The sequence below is a fragment of the Peromyscus maniculatus genome, chromosome 12 (assembly GCF_049852395.1).
Source record: "Peromyscus maniculatus bairdii isolate BWxNUB_F1_BW_parent chromosome 12, HU_Pman_BW_mat_3.1, whole genome shotgun sequence".
In the NCBI taxonomy this organism is placed as follows: Eukaryota; Metazoa; Chordata; class Mammalia; order Rodentia; family Cricetidae; genus Peromyscus; species Peromyscus maniculatus.
In genome coordinates, this window is record NC_134863.1 from 17,099,415 (window position 1) to 17,120,937 (window position 21,523).

General features: G+C 39.2%; 1 protein-coding gene and 1 pseudogene across 5 annotated transcripts in view; both read left to right on the forward strand.

Annotated features, from left to right (window-relative positions):
* The first annotated feature begins 1,015 nt into the window (after positions 1-1,015).
* Positions 1,016-1,746, forward strand: LOC102922479 (RNA transcription, translation and transport factor protein pseudogene; annotated as a pseudogene).
* An 8,589-nt stretch (positions 1,747-10,335) lies between these two features.
* The window catches only part of Tp63 (tumor protein p63), a 199,589-nt gene continuing 188,401 nt past the window's right edge, over positions 10,336-21,523 (forward strand). For 2 of the 5 annotated variants that reach the window (XM_006985084.4, XM_006985085.4), the window contains exon 1: positions 10,336-10,577. In XM_006985084.4, the coding sequence (XP_006985146.1) occupies positions 10,516-10,577 (62 nt within the window). In that variant the 5' untranslated portion in view covers positions 10,336-10,515. The remainder of the gene's footprint in view (positions 10,578-21,523) is intronic. The other 3 variants (XM_006985082.4, XM_076548653.1, XM_042259117.2) reach the window with 2 other exon arrangements.

A 21,523-nucleotide genomic window follows, 5' to 3' on the forward strand; every position in this document is an offset into this window, starting at 1 on the left:
AGCATTGGTTATCATCTCCATTAGACTTTCTAGAGCAAGCTACCCTAATAGTGGTAGGCTTACCCTGTCCATGGCAGTCCTTAGCAGGGTGTTGAAGCCCATGAGAAAATGTGTGCAAGTCACCAAACTCTTGTATGCCTTATTTTTCAGCCCCTTCAGTGAAGTACCCTCAATATGCAACCTTGAGGATTCTTTATCCTCAGCTGGTATATGCTACTAAATTCTGGCCACTTCTCTGATTGCTGTGCTTCCTTTTATTATGACTAGAATGTCTCCTTGTCTCCTTCCTTGTTCTGTTGGAATTTTAACCTTAGGTAGGAGGCTGCGGCCCTCACGAGAAAGTCAAGGCACTCATGCTGTGGGTGACTGCTGCAGGGATACTTTCCCAGCATTTCAGCAAGATGAAGTCTTAGCTCGAATGAGGGAAGGGTGGTCCACCCCAAGCAGTCTCTGAGAGCTTAGGAGATTCTGAACGATTGAGTATTGGAGGTTATTCAAGGTCCCGTCCTTTAGTTCAGGGTAACAGGTGTTTGCAGCCATCTACATTGAGCCTGGTGTTTCTTAAGCTCTGTGACTTCAACCACTGGGTTCTCAGGCTGCAGCTTTGCATTGTTTGTTTTTGTGAAGAGGCTCTTGACTCTTCGTAAGTGATGAAGAGACCATTTGTTTCCTATACTCACCCTTTAATTGCGTGTTAGGAATCCTCCTTTCCCAATCTCTTCCTGGGGTGTCACTATAGCTTAGTAACAACCCCACAGCCCTACTGTTTTATCTGCATATAGCAAAAACATGAATTTAGCACTTATGGGAGTCTCTCCAAAGGAGGTCTTCCCAGGTCAATGTCAGTGAAATATACAGCAATTAAGCTCCCCCTCTTCAACTAGAACTGTAAATATTCTACATGCCTCAAGAAATATCCTCTTTTTTTTTTTCTTTTTTGAGACAGGGTCATACTGTGTAACCCGGGGTAGCCTGGAGTTCACTATGTAGAGCCTCAAACAGCTAGAGCAGGGCCATGTTTGGACACAAACTCATGGCCTTCTACAATCCCAGGGGCTTCAACTACAAAGATGAAACAGGATTTAGAAACTTTATTGTTTGGCTTGAAGACCAGAAAATCAGACGCTAGAGGATCGAAGACAGAGGTAACATCCAGAGCAGTGACTGACCCAAGTTCTTCTAAAGGTAACTCAGAGATGTTAATTGTCCTTTCAAGATTCAAGGTCAGCAAGAAGCAACTGACTATCTCCTTGTTTTATCCGTTAGAGTTGAATATGGAGATAGTGCTAAAAAATAAAATAAAAGGAATTAGTACCTGATAACAGGAAAAATACTGAAAATGCAGATAAAAGTGGAGAGCCATTGGTCAACCTGGATGTCAATAATCCAGATTTTAAGGCTCGTGTAATGGCTCTGGCTAACTTCCTTCAGATTCGGTGTCTTGATGATTACTTGGTAATGCTTAAAGAAATTCACATTTTGGTTCTGGAGAGTCTAACACAGGATACGGTTACTAAAGCAAATGGAACAGAAGAGGGCTTGCCTGTTGCTCTTTTAGACAAACATTCTTGCTTTTGACACAGGGAATGTGGTTCTTCATGAAGCTGCTCAGATTCTGCAGTTCCTGCATATAGACGTGCTCAGAGAGCTACCGACAAAAATTAATGACATCGTCGTAGTAGCAGGAGTTGTCGGGCAATTGTTGATCCAAAGACAGACCACAGACTGGGACAAGTTGGAAGATGAGCATCCCAGGATTTCAGCTACTCATCTGTTTAGCATGACGGGAAGAGTGCACCGCATGTGTTTAGGAGTCAATTGTCACATTTGAAAGGGAGAAATCCCAAGAGATTTACCATGTTTTATTTTTTCCTTTAATAAAGTTTCAGAAAGCAGAAAGAAAGAAACTTGGCAGGAAAGCGTTGCTGTAAACAATACTCAATCGGGGTCATTGCATGGGATATCCCTGTAAGGATGCCCTGAGAATTATTTCCAGCCCACAGAAGCAGTTTATCAGTCCGTCCACCTCCACATATTTAAACAGTGCACACAACCCGATTTCAAAACAAGCAGAGCTAACATTCTTGACTCTCAGCCCAAATGTGGGTGCTCACTATGAGCTCATCCCTGCATTTGGAGGATGGTATTTGTGGGGCTTAGGGTATTGTAGACTCCCTGGATCAGAAAAAGAACCCAAGGGACATGTGCTAGCACCATTTTTTAGGCCTCCAAGATGGAAGATGCATGTGGAAGCATTCTGGATCTTGCCAGGATTGTCAAAGTGTGATGCTGATGTTAGGGAAACAGCTGGACCTGAGTTCAGATTCTGGCTCCATTGCTCTCTGGACTGCACACTCCCCAGATTTTGTTCCCCACTTCAAGGGGAGAAAACATGACCGGGGTGTTTGGCATTTACATAAATGGGCAATGAACATAAACTATTTAGTCAAAAGCACTTGTTTTATTGACATTTATTTTGCCAAAGGCCTGTATACTACTGAGAATACTATGGGCATTTAATTAATGTTGTTTTCCTGAGTAGATGGAAGTCTCAAGTCTGGGTCTATTATAGGCCAGGATTACTGCTGATTATTAAAGGATATCATTTTGATATTGATTAATACACCAATTCTTGGTTTTCTCGTGTAAAAGGGAGTTGATGACCCTACTTGTCTCAGCCTCAACTTCACTGAAAAGTTAGAAACTTGAGATGAGGTAATAATTCAAGGATATCCTGTAAAATATAAACTATCATAGAAAGTTTTGTTATTTTTAAATTATCTTGCTTGCTGGAATTATTTTTTTTTATCTTTCACTTAATGAACTCTAAATTCTCTTAAACTTTAAATATAGTTGATTTTCAAAACTGGGAATTCATAAGTGTTTCTTGTTCTTTTCATAGTTGTGATCTATAGGTATTGTTTTTCAGGACCCTACATACCAAAGAGACAAACTGTTGCCACAGGCTTTGGAATATGCAGATCTTGGGTCATACCTACCTTTATTCTGGGCCAAAATAATGGCCTTTGGGGTTTCCCCAGGAACAATACTGAAGCAACAAGGTAGAAGTGGATGTCTATTTAGAGAGAGAAACTGCCACAAGTGGTCTCTTGGTCTCAGAAAGACAATTAAGAATGCTGCATTCTCTTCCTGTTAACACCCGAGCTACATGGACGCTAGCTATAGCAAACATCTTCTTGGCTCATCAGTACCAATCAGGTACCATTTACCCCAGACCAAAATCCAGGCAAGCAAATTGGCCATCAGTAACTCAGGTGTGTGTGTGTGTCTGTGTGTGTGTGTGTGTGTGTGTGTGTGTGTGTGTGTGTGTGTTACCTATTTTTTTATTCACTTATTTTTTAATGATTTATTAATTTTTATTTGATGTCCATTGGTGTTTTGCCTGCATGTATGCCTGTAAGAGGGTGTTGGATCCCCTAGAGGTGGAGTTACAGACAGTTGTGAGCTGCCATATTGGTACTTGGAGCTGAACCCATGTCCTTCGGAAGTGCAGGCAAATGCTCTTAATCGCTGAGCCATTTCCCAGCCATTTTCACTTCATTGTTTTTTTAACTTTCACCAACATTAAATAAGATGAAATTTTGTGAGGAAGATGTAACACAAACACAGCAGCAAGAAAGAGGAACAATACAAAACTTGGATAGTTTACCTGCATTTAAAGGGATCGTGGTGGACACTGAGTTACTATGGTAACACATTGTGTTCTTTGTGTAGAAAACTTAAGATATAAAAAGGGAAAGAAAGTCCTTCTCAAGAGCTCTGGGAGCCACTTAGACCCAGGGATTGGTTCTTATTGATCTGGCTGCTACCAGAAGCTTCCAGCACACTGATACCTACATAAAGGAGAACTTCAGGAAATATTTGTGCTGACCGTATGAATCAGTGGTTACATAAATGAATGCTCTGAGGGAATCACATGAGAACCCTGCTAAAATTCAGATCATATCATGACATCAACCACGGTCACTGACGTACCGTGAGCAAGTGAACAAACAGGCATGTTAGACTCGGGAACTTTAAGCTCCTTACACAGCAGGAATTGTCACTTTACACGTCATCTCAACAGTGTGTGTGTGTGTGTGTGTGTGTGTGTGTGTGTGTGTGTGTGTGTACTTGAGAGTGTGTAAATTTATGTGTGTGCACACATGGGTAGAGACCAGAAGACAGTCTTGGTGTCACTCCTCAGAACCTGTCCACTCCCCTCTTTTTTTAAAAAAAAAAAAATTGGAACTCTGGCCTAAAGCTCACCAAGTAGAGTAGGCTGGCTGAACCTCACAGAGCATCTTGTTGTCTCCTGCTTCCTAGGGTTGGGGTTACAAATGTCCACCTCCATGTTCATCTCTACCTGGCTTCTGAGGGTCAAATTCAGGTCTGCATCATTGTACAGCAAATACTGTACTACCTGACTGAGACACACCCCTAGCTCTCATTCATATTTTATATGCCTAGAATATATGATGCATAACAAAAATCTAATGTATTGCTTCGATAGAAAATTTTGTAAAATCCTCCTTAGAAGATCACAAATTCAAGACCCTTATAGACATTTATGTATATTTCTGAAGAAATGCTCTCTGATTTTCTTTTCTTTGATGTTTATGCTGACTATTGATTTCATCATTTATCTACACATATTTTTAATTTTTAAAATACAGTATGCAAAATTATACATACTATTCACTGCCTTCATCATTTTTACATGTACAGTTGAGTAGAGCTAAATATAGCCACACTGTCATGTAACTGATCTCTAGAAGTTTTTCATCTTGCAAAACTGAAATCCAATGCCTGTTAAACAACTGCCCAACTTACCCCTCCCCCCAAACCCTAATAAAACCACACATGTATTTTCTAATCTATAAGCATTTTATAAGCATGACTTTTAGAAGAAAATGACTTTATATAGTTATATACATAGGTGGATCAAACATTTAAATAGCTTTTAAGAAGTTAATAGCCATAGAGTCTTAGATTCCTGGAGCTGGAAAGAATCTTCCCTAGGCTTTTCTTCTATGGTGCCAACTTGAAACTTGACAGCTAATCCTTACTCTTTGTGGCTTTTCACAGATTTGTGTGTTTATGTTCACCAAAATTAATATAATTTCTATTTCATATATTCTTCTCAACACAACCATATCATGTACAGTATATGTATAATAGTATATCATATAATACATACAAACATATATAATATGTATACTGAAAGTATTCATATATTGGATAGTAGAAAGCAATTTGAGTTTTAAGTAAATACTGAAGTCACTGATTTTCCTGTACCATTTTACATTCCTGATAAAGGAGCCTTACAGACATTTTCCTACCGGTTCCCAAAGTGATCCTGTGGTAACCTCCAGCCTGAGCCTCTAATGACTCCACACACCAGAAACCAACCTATGAGCAGGAGGAACATGCTCAGTGACCATTCACACACCAGGGTGAAAAGCAGCAATTTCTTCACAAGCAAAACTGAAAACGATTTGACTGGGTCTTTTCAAGCCCAGCTGAAAGTTTACCCTCTTCAAACAGCCTTTGGGCGACTCTTAAAAATCCCACCCCTCCTCCTTCCCAAGACCATGTGGGCAGAAGGTGATAACACAGAAATAAAGTAGAGAGAGGCAATGGTGTAAAAAGACCAGGATTCCAATATTTCACAAGTATATGTCTCCTAGTGATATATAATATTGTAAACAAACTATAGAGGAATTTCCGGAGGTCTTGAAGTTACTGTATAAGTTTCAAAATGATCTGCTTCTCAGAGTTTTAAATTGGGGAAAATCCACTGGTGGTGTTTTCAAAGCCACACAATCCCTGAGTCGGTGCATGGAGTGTTGATTTCAAGCCGTTTCGGCCAAAAAGTGAAAAAGTGAGTAACTGAATCTACCCAGGAGAAACTGTCCCCCCAAAACTAAACTAGGCAGCTGGCCTGTCAGCTTTCCAAATAGCCGTGTCGTGAGGCAGCTGAAGGGACTGTTCGCAGTGAGAGAAGACTAAACAGGCCAAGGCGTGAACCAGGGCTTTTCTGTCACTTTTCAGGCATGATTGGCACAACAGGCAACTTTAAATGGATGCAGAGAGTAGAAACGTCCAGGATGTGCATTTCGTGGTGTCTGGGGTTGAACCGTGATTATGTAAAGGATTTCTTCCTTTAGGAAACACACACTGAAACATGTAGCGGAAAGGCACATCTTGTCTTGCATCTAACAGATGCTTCCGGAAAAACAAATCTGGGCAGTACCAAATAAGGACTTCTTCCTGTGTTTCCTTATTTATCTCCCACTCACGTGGACTTTGAGTGAAGGAGGGGTGGGAGTGAGGAGCATCCCCCACACAGCTGTTCGGGTATGTCTGGAGGAGAAGCCCACCCACATTGCTTTTGGACACTGGGTGTGACTTAGAGGGTATCAGGTTTATCTGTTAGGGAACCTGCCAACCTCCTCCCAGCTTAATTGGCGTCTGTGTTTCCTTGGATGCCTTCTGAATCAAAACTTCCCTTTCACTGGGACAACCCCCTGAAGCCTTTTCTTTTTTCTGAATAGACTCTAGTCATGGGTTCAAGTAGAAATATTTCCATTTGGTGGATTGCAGGACCTGCAAGATGTTCAAGGTCAAATCCAAGGACCAGAGCTAGGTCTGCAATGTTGTTTTTTTTCCACTAAATTAATACTTGCCATTATCAGTACACAGTGATTCTGGTTCTAGCTTTACTCTACCTAGACATCAGATTGTAACGATTGTAAGAAATATGGAGCGCAAGGGGGGAGGGTTTGTAAGACCCTCTTCCCAACGCAAGCCTTGCTTTCTCCATCAATAAATATAATCTGTGGTTGAACTGAGGTGACATGCTGAAAAATGTTGAACTCAACTGTCCCTTCATGTAGTGATAGTTGGTAAATTTTCCACCTTGTATTCTAGAAGGTTCCTTCTTGGTTCCCATAGTCTGAAGTGGTATAGGCCATAACGAGCTTGACAGGATGGCTCCTAAGGTCAAGTTGTTCTGAATTCAGCTTTTCTGATTACAGTGGCCACAGTCACAAACTGCCATGACTGGAGGAACACAGAAGGTCATCCGCGCTAAGCTATTCATGGCACCATCTGTTTTCCAGCACCCTGCACTTACTGTTCTCTCCTTGCATGGCAGAACCCTTTCTTTCCCCTGTCTTGATGAGACTCATAATCAAGATGCAAAGGCACAGTAGCAAGAAGAGCGTGAGCTGTGGCGACAGGAGCATGAGGCTGCTTGTTCACATCTAGGTGAATCGAGAGCCAGAGGTGTAACAGGCAATGGAACTAGATTATAAATCCTTAAGCCAATGGCCCAAAGAATCATTTCCTTCTACTAGGCTCCACCTCTCAAAGGTCAAAAAACCTCTCAAAATGAGATTAGATTACATGAGCCTGTAATGGACATTTTATACTCTAACCAGAGCAGTTGAATGTAATAATTTAGGCCATGAGAGATTAAAGTCAGTTCCTCCCATCTGATGAGACAAAGGAGTCATTTGGTTTTTGAAGATTATACAGAGGAGGTTTGAGAACATCTCTGGTGGAAAACAAAAAAATGATCCAAAGCAGGATAATGATAAAAGTTTGCAGCCCAGGCCAGAAAGGCAAGGCACTTGTAAGATAAATGTCACAGACTTAGGAGAGAGATTGTGTGTTGAATATCTGAATCAGGCCAGATACAATCTCGGCTGCTAGAAGCTGAGAAGGAAGGCATTTCTTCCTGTCACGTTACATCCAGAGTGCCACATCCTGAACATTGCTGTTTCCCTGTGTTCTTTATCCCCTCTTCATACAAATCAAGGATGTTCACAAGCATCTCTGAAGCATGTAGGTTGGAAAGGCCATTCATTACCTTCTCCTAGGTGTCCATGTAGGTTAGTCTGTTACACTTTCTGAATAAAAGACTTCAAACTCTCATAAAATTTTCTAACTTGTATCTCAAAGAAATAATTTACACATCTGGGGGAGTAACTTAATCTGGGGGAGTGAGGCAATACAGATGGGAAGCAGGTATATTAATTACTCAATAACTGTCACAGATTTTCTCAGGTCCTCGGTGCTCATATGCTTTAGATGTGTTGCTGAATCCTGCCTGGGGAGTTTGCTTTTCTCTAAATCAGGTCAACTCTGTTTATTTCCATTAATCAGTAGGAGCCAATATCCTTCATAATTATTTCTATAGAATTTGTTGTCCTCTAATAATGTCGTATTTACCCAAACAAATTTAGCAATTTTTTTTGTAACAACTGTTGATGGAATGGCATGTACTTTAAATTATTTTAAACATAAACCTTTCAAATTAAGCCATAAACCTTGTAAACAAAAAATACTCATAAAAGATGTTTGAAAATTGATTATGTGGAAGTCTATGACTTTGGAAGTCATTGTAAAATACTTCAATAAGTTCCTTCTTCTTTTCAGCAAGCATTTAATTATAAATACCTGACCAGCAGTGAGTACAGATCTTACCACTTGAGAATTTAGCCCTCAGGTCAGACAGCCTGGCATAATAACCCCAGGGTTAGAAGTGTAATCTCAAACCCCGCCCTGGAATTAAAGATCCAGATTCTTCATGGACAAGAATTCCAAGTCACTCATAGGCCTATTAACATTTAGGAAATTCTACACTTGAAACTGCAGTCTTACTCTTCCTTACTTTCAAAGTTTGAGGACTGAATCTGAGCCTTTTCACACTAGACACGTGCTTTGCTACTAAACTATATTCCCCCATTCATGTATTTTAAGGACAGTTCAGGCTGTCTTTGAATAGGAGGTCATCCCACCTCTGCCTCCAAAGACTCATCTTACAACTAGGAACAGACAGGCGCTGTGTGATGGAACCTCCCCATGGCCATGGCCACAGGACATTGCTTATTCTCAATTTAAAAACTTTGTGAATTCGGTCATTTGTCTTTGCTGAGAGGAAGAAAGCCAAACACTTCAATTCCAATGAGCAAATCTATAATTAATTAGTGAAATGATCTTTGCTTCAAGTTTCACATTTTGTAGAGCAAGCTGTCTGATTTGGCTGGGGCTCAGGCCAGCATGTGTGCGAGTTTCACAATTCACAGATGTTAGACACTCTCAGTCTGAGTAAAGGAAGAGAATGTCAAGTTTTAAATAGCTTCTCCCTGGCTGGAGCAACAAATAAAACATCTTTATGAACACATTTTAAACCAGAATTTCTTACAGGAAAATGTCAGCTTTCACTTTGGATTGTCTCACAACTTTGACATTTTCTGACGTCACTGGTTTGCAGGTGTCTATGATTGCCACATGAATGGAGGTGTCTTCTTGCCTTGTCAGTGACACTCGGGCACACAGCTTTTATTTCCCTGTTGGACTCTATTCCTATTTAGCTTCTGAATCATATTTCATTCAATTTCTAAATCCACAGGACCAGGATCGGTTTACAGCCTACATTCAGAAAGGAAACAAATTAATCTTCATGGTAACTTTGTCTGATAATATATTAATTCTTGAATGTATGAACAACGCTAGATTTCATAGCAAAGTAGGTCAAAGGAGATTAAAGGCAGCAAATATGAGACACAAGAGACGATAGAGTTTGAAATAAACTTCATTATTTTCCATTGACAGGCAATTTGAAATAATTCTAAATAAATACCTAAATAATAAAATAATTCAAAACCATTGTAAAATAAAGTATCAGTTCCTATTTTAATAGCACATTTAAAATACTATTACTCATGGATGGGTGGATAAAATAAATCTGTACAGATTATTTTATTTGGGGCAGAAAAAAATTCTAGGGACATAGGCATGATAACTCTCTCTCTAGTTGAAATGAAGAGTGAGTTCTAGGTTAAATATAATCAAGGAATTTCCCTGTCTTTGCTATTTGAGATTGTGACCACAACAGGCGGTTGGCTGAAAGGGAGGCTGAAGGGGGGAGGGGAGGGAGAAGACGGAAAAAAAAAAAAGCTCTCTTAAGCGTCTCTGCAAAACATTCTAGCCCCAGTAGCAGTGACAGAAGCTCTCGAATCAAGTCAGGATCCAGATACAAGGTGGTGTTACTCAGCTGGAGCGAGGGGGACATTTATTAGCTCAGTAACACAAGTCCTGGCTCCTGAGATTAACCTCTGATGCCATTCATGCCAACACCCAATCACGAGCAAGATCAAAAGTTCGGAGATGCCTACAAATTGGCAACAAGTGTGGACACTCTACGTCAGGGGCTCTCAGACTGTGGCAGAGAGGAAGAACAGCTTTAGAGAGGATGCCCAGCTGGTAAGAATCGACTGTTTATGATGCTCTAGTCACTTGAGGGCTCTCATTGGCTGAAAGGAAGAAACGCCCCGCCTCTTTGCAAATCTGAGTGAAAGGGGGAAGTGTCTAAACTTCTATGTCTGATGGCATTTGACCCGATTGCTTTCAGCCTCCTGGCTCCATACCTAGATATCCTCAGGTGTATGTGTGTATTTTATAGAATTGCTCCCCATCTGTTGGTACCAAAGAGAGTTGAAGGAAATGAATTTTGAAACTCCACGGTGTGCCACCCTACAGTACTGCCCCGACCCTTACATCCAGCGGTGAGTTTAAATATGACGTGACTTCTGTCAGAACTGAACTGGTGTGAAAACTGAACTGGTGTGCCTGTGTAGTTCGAGTGTTTCAGCTGTGTACAAAAGAACCATTCCTTGTTTAGTGAGCACAATGATACTACTTGGGACTTCGTGTGGACTTAAAGTGGTCTGTAGGCATCTTTTCTAGAAGTTATGTTTTACTTTATTTCTTGAGTTACTAAGTGGCAAAGTTTGAAGACATCCATTTTTTTTAAAAAAAAATTGTCACATCACTGGATTCAATAAGGAGAGAGAGAGAAAGAGAGAGAGAGAGAGAGAGAGAGAGAGAGAGAGAGAGAGAGGGAATGAACGGTGGGTAAAGGATGAGTGAGGAACTGTGAGATACAGGAGGTTGGAGAAGGGGGATGAGTATGATCATTCTCAAATTGATCAAAACATTTAAAATTGCCACATCATTTTAAGATGTTAAATTGTGTTAGTTGGGCATGCTTAGTTCCCACCCACCCAAGAAAAAGAAATTTCATTGGGCAGGGATGTAATAATCTATTGGGCAATCTTCAAGTCAAAACAAACACTGGAAAATTTGATTTCTATCTTAAAAATAGATGGCCATTGTTATACGGAACAGATTGTGGCTTGTCACTTTAGCTCTAAGGAATATTTTCTGTTTGATTTGTTTCAAAACAAACATCATCTTTTGACAAATGTGACTTCTAAAACCTGTGATTAAACTGAATTTTATTTGTGTTTGTAGAAAAATATTTACCTAGCACTGAGCAGGGATATTAGTGAGAGTTCACAATAGTATGCCGGTGTCGGGGGGAAGAGACTGTTTCCAATTAGAGTCTGCTATTTTTAAACGGGTCAATGAAACCTGAAGAGTGTTTCCCGTGTAAAGTTATGGGAGACATTCACACCATACACAGCAGTGTGATGTTGTTAATTTAACGGCATGAGATTTGAGGTTGGAATTTGGTACTTTGTACGGCTAATGAGAGGTCCGGCGTGTTGAAAACGGCGGGGTTAGAAAGGGGTTAAACTGACACTCGCCACCTGTGCTTGCTGGAGGCTTGCACTTGAATCTTAGTCGGGAGCGCTGGGCAGGGCTCGGTTACCATAGCATTGCCTCGGATTGTGAAAGGCTGCTCTGTTTTCATGGATGTGATCCACTCTCATGTAGGGCTGACTCTTTCTCTTCCTGTGAGGTTTCTGGTGGGAAAAGCAGAAGAGGAAAGATAAAGGGAATGGGGAAATCCAGCAAGAAAAGAGACTACAGATTCAGTGGAGGGGGGGAGAAGACAGGCAGAGGCAGAGAGGGATTGTTACTGACCTCTCAAGCTGAAATGGGAAATATGAATGGTCCTTGCTGTCGGTACAAAACAGTATAAGCAAAAAACAAAGGGACCCAGAATCTATCTTCTTGGTTGACCCAAATGTTAAATTTAGCTGGACCTGGGCATAGGAATGATGACAGAGCAGTATATCCATGATTATTGAGTTTTCCAAGACCTTTCTCCAATCTCCAAAACCACATCCTTTCACCAGCTTTAGCCCCACGTTTCTAAGAATGCAGCTGTGACTCAGCAGCAACTTTTATAATGTTCCCTCCTGGGCCTTTCCTGAAGACTACTGGGTTAGATTCTGAGCAGCTTCACAAATCCCCAGCTTGTGGATTAGCTAGCCCTTTCCATCCCATGCACGTTCTTCTGCAGGCATTTCTAGTGGTGGATCAGAGAAATCAAATATATACAAGCAAAGAAGTTGCTTTTCATGTAGCCCTGATGACCTATTAGCTAGCTCATGGAGAGATGGAATCTAAGTTCTCAACATACTGAAAACTCCCAGGCAGTAAATGTCTTCTTAAAGAGTTTCCAGTTTTAAAGCGCCCTGGTTTTCAGTTGCCTTCCCAAACTGGGAGAAGGCATAAGACTCTGTGCAGAGCTGTGAGACTGTGGTTCAATATGGCCTGGGAAGAGTTAGAAAAAAATTGTTTGGGGCTAAAATGTCTATTCATTTATAATGAAACATAACCATTCAAATAACACAGAAAGAAGGAAATGTGGCCACTCAGCCTCCTTTAGTAAGTACATTACTAGGAATGTTCATGAGAATGTGAGTGCGGTGTGCTCATGCTTGTGATCCCAGCACGCAAGAGGCTGAGGCAGGAGGACTGCAAATTCTAAACCAACTAGAGAGAGACTGTATGAAAATAAAAAAAAAAATATGATGTTCATTATTGACATTTGATTAACTCTATAATACTTACCTATTTGATATTCGATGTCTTTTTAAATATTTTAACCTTTTTATATAGATTACTATTATCCCTCCTTAGTGATTAAATGAACAAGTGAAATATTACTGGGGAGAGAAGAATTATGGTAGAGGAAAACATAATTAAAATATATTGTGTGACTTTTTTCAATAAAATAAAGAAAAAATATGGCAGCACAACAATCCAGCACCGTTCTCTTTGCTGTCCAATGGGAGAATAGCATGAGCTGATTTTTCTAAGCAGCAACCCTGAGAGTTCTCAGTTTTCAAAATCTATTTTAAGAAAGACCAAATTTAATCATTCCATAATCATAGTCATCTACATACTTAAACTTGTCTTTCACGACCTTGTCTTTGAGAGAAGCATACAGAAGCATTTCATGATTGTTATTGTATTAAGGGAGGGCAGGACAAGTCAGTATTTTTAACTCCAAGCTACTGTCATTCATGAATTTCTTCTTTTATATAGAATAGAATGAATAACATGCTATTATCACTAGTTGATGAATACTAGTGCCAGTCCAAAGAGGACAGTAGAAGTACACATTTCAAAGTGCTATGATCTATTCGAGATTTCACTCTCTATTTTTTCTTTTTTCTTTCTCCTTTTTACCTGAATGTATTGACATACCATGGATTTGGTTGTGTTCCAAATCAATACTAATTTATTTCAGTCTTTGCAAAAACTTTTCTGAAAACAAGAAAGATGTTTTCATCTATGGAGCTTAGTATATTTGTATTTGGTGATATTGGCAATCACACAGAATCATAAGAAAAGATGGATAAAAATTATAAAGTCTGTCATTTGATATCTGATCCATTTTAACAAAGATATTAAAGTATGAATAAATCGTGCAAAATCAGCAACTAAATCAGCGGGTTAATTTCCTAATAAGCAAAACACATGTACAGTAAGTCAGTTTGTTGTTTTAGCCAGATGAATACTAGAAATGAACGTAAAAGCCAGTATCTTAGAATCAAAGCCGTTTACTGTTTGTGGTATAAATTGTGTCCTTTCAATGACTTTCTTTTTAAAACTACCATCTAGTTTGTTAAATATATTTTGAATATGTTCCGTGAGGCATTCAGTTCTTTCAAATATATCTTTTCAAAATATAAGTCTGTGAAAAAATAAAAATAAATCAAGATTACATTTTGAAAATGATGTGATATTGCAGTTCAAAATAAAATAAAATAAAAGTAAACATCATTATACTATGATCCACTTACAAAATATTTTGTATTCTTTCACAGTGAACTTCTATCAAAGGCAGTTCATGCTGCTAAAATATTGTAGGAGTGTTCCTCATATGAATTAGTACTTTGTGTATGTGTTGTGAATTTCGTTTCATTTGCTTAAAGGTCAACTTTATTAGCTGTGCTTTCTAAATATATCTTAAGTGGAAGGGTGGTGATAGTCACTTACAATGGAAGACCACTTCCTTTGTGTTTGATGGAACTCACATTAAGGCAAAAGCATGTCAAGTGTGGGCGTAGTCATTTGCCCTCTGCCCCCACTGTGACCTTACTCTGTGACCAGGCAAGCTGGCTTCCAAGGATGGCACTGACAGTTCCTCTGCCCTCTCCTCTCTTACTGACATCTAACAGTGGAGACAGCAGGAAGAGAGTCAGCATGGGCAGTGTGACCTGAGGATATACTTTCTCTGGCTGACTTCTTGTTGAGCATCCTACTAAAGCATATAGACCCTGTGAGAATTCTCCCAGGCTCACATTTTGGGACGATTGCTGTCTTCTATTTCTTTAATGTTTAATGTAATAAACACTTCTAGCCACTGCTAATTCCAGGGAGTCTCAATGTAGTCATTACTTCTAATTACAGTTAGAATTTAAAAAACAAAGATTAAAAACTCTTTATGTGTTTTTAGGAGGGCTGCCTAAATAAATAATACATACTTAATGTAATTTCTAGTGTTGGATGAAGAATAGATCTGCATCTTTCAATGAGGAAATGAGAGTGGGTTTCTCTAAAGATTAGGTTTGTCTAGCTGATAGATTGTCAGGAGGACAGCACATTGCATCTTGCTTATGTTGTCTAAATCCAGTTCTTAAGTGACAAGGCTAGGATCAGAACAAATAGATACACTCCACTTAAAGGAATATTGGCTTGTAATTTATGTACAGGGTCTAATATATACTTCAGGTGTAATTGTGAAGAACCACTTCAGGTTCCTATCACGATGCTATTATAATGGTCTATGTTGCTTCTGAGATTCTAGCCCATTTGAATGTTCCAGGGACAGGGACATCTGTCATCAGAGTGTGTATACCATGTGTCAAAGGTCTGGACTGTAGTACCACCTTCAAAATTGTCTGTAGATGTAATGGTCTTATTAAATAAGAAACACAGAGCCAAATGCAGAGTTAAAAACCCAAGAGGTCAGAGCAGTAGCTAAGAGCTGAGACTAAAACCGCCTTCTTATCACCCGTTGCCACTGCCATCCTTCCCTGAGAAAGAGACCTACTTCCTGTGTGTCTGTCTTTTTATTGACTTTCTGTTCTGCCTTCTCATTGGTTGGAAACCCAAACACATAACCTCCTCATCACTGCCTATCTATATAGACCTCCAGGTCTCTATGGTTGGTATTGAGATTAAAGGCGTGTGTATCCAGGCTGGCTCTGTCCTTGAACACACAGACTGCCTGCCATGTGATCAGATTAAAGGTGTGTGCCACCACTGCCTGGCTTCTGCTATGGCTTGCTATTAGCTCTGACCCCCAGACAACTTTATTTATTAACATACAAATAAAATTACATTTCAGCACAAATAAAATATCACCATAATTGTCTCATTATGATTGTCATGAATGCCTTAAATTGTCAGAACTTGGGCTCCTGGGAGTTGAGATTGAGACCGTCGAGATGCAGTTCACAAGGACTTGGAGAAGCAAACACCTGCCAGTTCAACTCTAAAATGTGCCTCCTCCCTGAAGTGCTCACTTCTAGTCTGTGTGTAGTGAGCTGGTACACTAGTGCTTCCTTTCCTTACACACCTATGTCCTCACCAAGGACACAATCAATGTATAATAACAGTCAAGGTCATTATACTTTGAATTTCATTTTCCAGGTTAGCAAGTATAAATTAAGAACAAGAATCATTACAGTTCTTTATTTATTTATTTATTTATTTATTTATTTTTATTTTTATTTTTTTTTTTTTGGTTTTTCGAGACAGGGTTTCTCTGTGTAGCTTTGCGCCTTTCCTGGAACTCACTTGGTAGCCCAGGCTGGCCTCGAACTCACAGAGATCCTCCTGGCTCTGCCTCCCGAGTGCTGGGATTAAAGGCGTGTGCCACCACCGCCCGGCTCATTACAGTTCTTAACATCATCCTGTCTCTGAATTTTTACACTTTAGAATTAAGTAATATGGACCCTAGAGGGGCTGAGTTGCTGGTACACATCAAAATACTAGCAAAAACCGGATGAAAATGTAACTCTTTTGTTCAAATTCCAAACTCTGGTTCAACATCATACATACTAATGACAAGATCATTTTATTATATTCACATATAGAAATTTAGTTTAAGGATCTCTCAATGTATAATGATCCACTTGGAAGGTGGCAGATGAGGTTTGGGCAGAATGATGGCGCCCAGAGGAAACCACATCTTTATCTCTAGAACATATGAGTAGACTACATTATATGGCCAAAGGGAATAAGGTGGCTACTAATTAAGGATTCCAATTAGTCAACTTTGAAACAGATTAATCTGGATTGCCTATGTGCAAAAGACTTTAAAGACAGAAGAATCAAAAATAATATAATATGAAAAAGACAACATAACATAGCTGATTGGTGACTTTGAAGATGGAAGAGAGTCCTGAGGCAAGATAGATGGTCAGCTTCTAAAGGCTGGGAAAACAAGGCAACAAATTCTTCCCCACAGGAAAGAGCCCTGACAACCTCTTGCTTGACTTCAGCCTTTGTGTAAGCCTTCTGACCTGCCAAACTGTAACATAATGAGTTTGTGTTGACTTCCATCACTAAGTGTGTAGTAATAAAAAAATGACTCTACCAACTACAGGATTTTTATCTTCAAACTGTAGAGAAAGAAACTATGATTTGCTGTAGTTTATTTGACTAAAGTAGTTCTCTTTATAAGCAGTGTTTATGGTGCAGAGTCAGGAGGGGAGAAGATGAATGAGATCTGTTCCTAGATTTCAGGGTACCTCAAGTAGAATGACCTGTGTGGAAACAATGTAAGAATAACGTCTGAATCACATGCATTTAAAGGTTCTGGAAAGGCTGTCAAAAGATGGAATTGGAAGCAGCCATTTGAGAGAGGGAGCAAACTGGAGTAGTGATTTTTGTTAACAGTGTTTAGTAAGGTGTTAAATTGTTTTATGTGAAGCTGAACTTGACTTCTTGACAGTATCCCTAATACTCTGAAGCCCAACTGTGGGTTTGGTAAACCCAGGATGTACATGTTTACTTCTGATTTTTCCAGGGTTGGAGAGAAATGTCCCATCCGTGCTTGGAGGCTGTGATCGGCAGGTTTGGCTTGAGTCTTAAAATTGTGAAATTACAAAAAAAATGATTTGATTTGCATGGTTACCAGGTCACACTTGAAGAAGCAGTTCCCTGTGCTCTGAGGTTCCTCAGTCCTTTGAGATTTGAGATAGAGAAATGGATCGTAAATAAAAGGAATGCAAAAATCAGCATTTTTATCAAGTACTTCTGATGCGTCACTTGTTTGTATACCACGACCTAAGTACAAGAAACTTATACCCAATTCCCCCCAAAAGAAGCCAAAAACTAGGTAGCCCGGGATGCGTCTTCCTAGAGAAAGACTTCATGGTATCACTTTACTTAAAAGGCAAATGGATTGTAAGATTAAAGTGACAATTTCAATCTGTGTTTCAGGACAAGAAAGCTAAGTTTCTGATGAGGTGTTTTGAAGCTCAAATTTGTCTTGACGGGGTTCTCCGCTCCTTTAAAGGGCTCACAAGGACTAGTCCTCCAGCAACAAGTGATGGACGGATAAAGCACTGTAATTATGATCAAAGGCCACCAACTTCTGCCTATGTAATTACGCATTTCCCGGCTCCTGAAAGTCACTTTGTTCCATTAAAAAGAAGATGAGAAAGGGACACGAGTGATGTGTACTTATTGGTTAGTCAAGGTTTTGGAGATGACACTTATTAATTTTTTTTGCCTTAAGCCATAAGAATTGGGAGAATAATTTAGATGGCGAAAATTAATTATGACTCCATTCTAATGTTTATTATTGGTGTTATTTACCTTCTCCATTCTCACTCATCTTTCTCTCTAATTATAAATCAGACTTTCTGAAAATTAGATTGAAACCACTAAGGCCGAGAAAAGAATCTGAGCACTCACATTCTCCTGACACTTTCAAATTTCCATTACGTTTTGTCTTTTTTATTTCAAATGAGCAAACTTAATTTTCCAGGTTCAGCAGCAAACGGCCAGTCTCCAATTCCATTAACTGACGCCTTCTCTCATAATTGAAGGCAAAATTAGTGGCATAAAAATAGTAAGTCTGAGAAAGTCTTTTGAGCCAAGAAACACAAAATGGAAACAAGTGTGATAATCAGCCACATACTTACCCAGAGGTTTGTGTGTGTGTTTTTTTTTTTAACGTAAGCTTTTTATTAGATATTTAATAGAATCAGGTGAAATAAAGAAGAGAACACTACAAACGTGTCATGGAAGAAGAGTGTGATAGAGACATTAGCTTTTAATACTGCATAGTATACTACACCTTCAGTTTGTCAATTGCCTTTAATTTGACTATATGTCGTTATCTGGAGCTTCACCAGTGTGGTCATGGTCAAGCTTTAGACTGTGTTTTTGTTGTTGTTCACTTGTTTTTGATTATTTTGTTTATTTTTTTTAGGTGTGGTTTTTGTTTGGTCAGTTGGTTGATTGGTTATTTGAGACAGATTTTCTCTGTGTAACAGCTCTGGCTGTCCTGGAATTCACTTTGTAGAACAGACTAGCCTTGAACTCACAGAGATCTTCCTGCCTCTGCCTCCTGCATGCTTTCTTAAAAATAGTAAATGTAAATATTTCATTTTAAAGTGACTAGAAAATTGGCTTTTCTTTCTTCCCATCTTATCCAAGTTCACAGATACCTCTATTTTCATGACCAAATTTAATTTAATAGTGTCATTTATTTCTTAATTACAAATGAGAGTACAGAAATATGTTTTCAGCGAGAGGCCCTGCTTCCTTTCACTTTGTCTATGACATTGGACCCATCTCTCGATATAAAAAAAAAAGAGGCATGTTTCTCTTTGCTGCTTGTTTTTCTTCAGACAATGAAAGATAGGTTTGTTTGTTTGTTTGTTTGTTTGTTTGTTTGTTTCAAATTAAATGTGTAGCAATCACAAGACTGCTAGTAAAAACAAAGAATTTTCATTCAAGGTCTTGAGTACTGAACCTAATTGGATGAATCTTTGAGACTGAGGCTGCTTTCCTCCAGTGTCCCGCAGAGGCTGTTGGGAGTTCTGTCGTGACTTTTCCAGTACACGGGGTTATGAATAAATGACTTACCTCCAGCTAGTGCTGACATGCTCACAGAGGCACTGTCCCTAGTCTCACAGAGTCAGTGAAAACTTCCCATGCTTCTCTGTCTGTGAGGACACTGCTGGTCCTTCTGTGTGGGTGATGAGGTCTCACTCAGGTCTTAACATGCATTCATATACATTTTACCTTCAATTCCTTAATGGGGTGGAATAAAACCTCTTCTATTAACTTTTCTCATTGCCCTAATTTTCCTTTATGTCTTTCACTAAAGCTAATAATATTTTTTTCAGCATAGTGATATAAAAAATACTTTAAATAGCTTAAAATATCAGAATAATTTTTAATTAGTTCAAGTTCTACTTTACAAAAATAAAACTGTACTCATTTCTTAAAGAGATTTTTAATAACATGCCAAAACTAGAAACATAAGTGAAACTAAGAAAATTATATCCCCTTTGGATTTTATAAAGGTTTTGTTTGTAGTATCTAGGTTGTTGATTGCATTTTAAAGGAGATTTGTAAATGAATTAAATGAAGATTTAAATAAACTGATAAACATTGTGTGATTGGAGGAAAAGGGACAAAATTTAAAGGAAACAAAGATGCCCCAAAACCTCAATTCCATTGCCAAGTACAAAAACAATAATATTTTGTAAGTATTTATTGAGTGCTAGATTCGTGAAATACAATGAAGGCTCTTAGGAGTTCTGAATTTCATTATGTATTGATTAGAAATATTGTGAGTGCTTTCCACTTGTCAGGTAACTCTACATCTCTAATGGAAGCCCCTGCATTGGATCCTTTTAGTCATAACACTATAACTTGTTAAAATCTTATTATGTGTCTAGAGTTTACACAACTATTTCGTCTGTGCAGGGTAGACCAGTTGGACTTTTATATGTAGTCTACTGAATTCTACCACCTTATGTTTTATATGGTCAACACCCCTGGTCACAGTTCTCGGTAGGAATGACTTGTATACATAAATTTGAAATAGATACCTTAAAATATAATATCTGTTGTAACTCTTGAGAGGACATGAACTTTTAAAATTGCTTTGCATGGTGTTAGGAATTGAACCCAGGGCCTTGTGCATGCTAGGTAAGCATTCCAGCACTAAACTGTATCTCCAGCCCTAGAGGATATGAATTTTAAGGGATTGTTTTCACTATTAATATAGCACCACAGAGCCAAAATTGAGGGAAGTCATTTCTGCCTAGAGAATAAAAGTTTTCATCTGAATAACAGAGACCTCCCACACAGGGCTTCAACGTGGAAAGCCAGGAATTACTCAGTTTGGAAACTTGGGGCTGATTATCCCAGAGGACTCCCCTTTTAATAGATTTTTAATGCAATAATTTGGTTCCCTGTCAATTCACAAATCCCATTTGCTAACTTCAGCTTTTGAAATTTGCTGAGTTCTACACCCTGTAAACCCTATCAGATTAATTGCACTTTCCCCTTTTCTCATCATCAACAGGCTGTTTTCTCCCGTGTGATAATTTAACTGCACCTAACCATCTGAACAGAGGAGTCATGTTGGCTTACTGAAGCTCAGGACAAAACAAAGGCCTTTATCAAGCATTGTTCTGTCACAGGGCCCCTTTCCCTTCTCACAGGGACTTCTTCCAACTCATTAGAACTACGTTTTATTGTTGTTGTTTGGTGACCTTCCTGCAATAATTTAAACAGTTCCTACTGCTTCAGCTCCAAGAGATCTCATTCCTATTGCCAACAGGTCCAGCTGTTACCACCAAAATGGAAAAACACCTCCATCTTGAAGTAAACAGACAAGGCTGGGACTCCTCCCAGGGCAATGGATGAGTAGAGTCTAGAGGAAAAGTTTGGCAAGTTTTTAAACAAGCAAAATAATAAGGGAAGTGTGCCTTGCAGGAAAAGAATCCATTGCCCTGATACTTGAGATCCTTATAGCTTTGACTGAAGATTAGCTAGAGCCAGGCTGACATGAGCCCCCAGAGACAAAACTGGATTCCTTTCTAACACTTTTGCACACATCCTACACATGGGTCTTATTACGGAGGGGGAAGTCACACAGCTGAACTGTGTGGCTTGTGAAGATGAAGCCGTATGAGAAGACCGTTTCACCCATATAGGTCTAGCACTACTTGTTGGAGATCATATAATTGTCACTAGACTGATTTTCTGG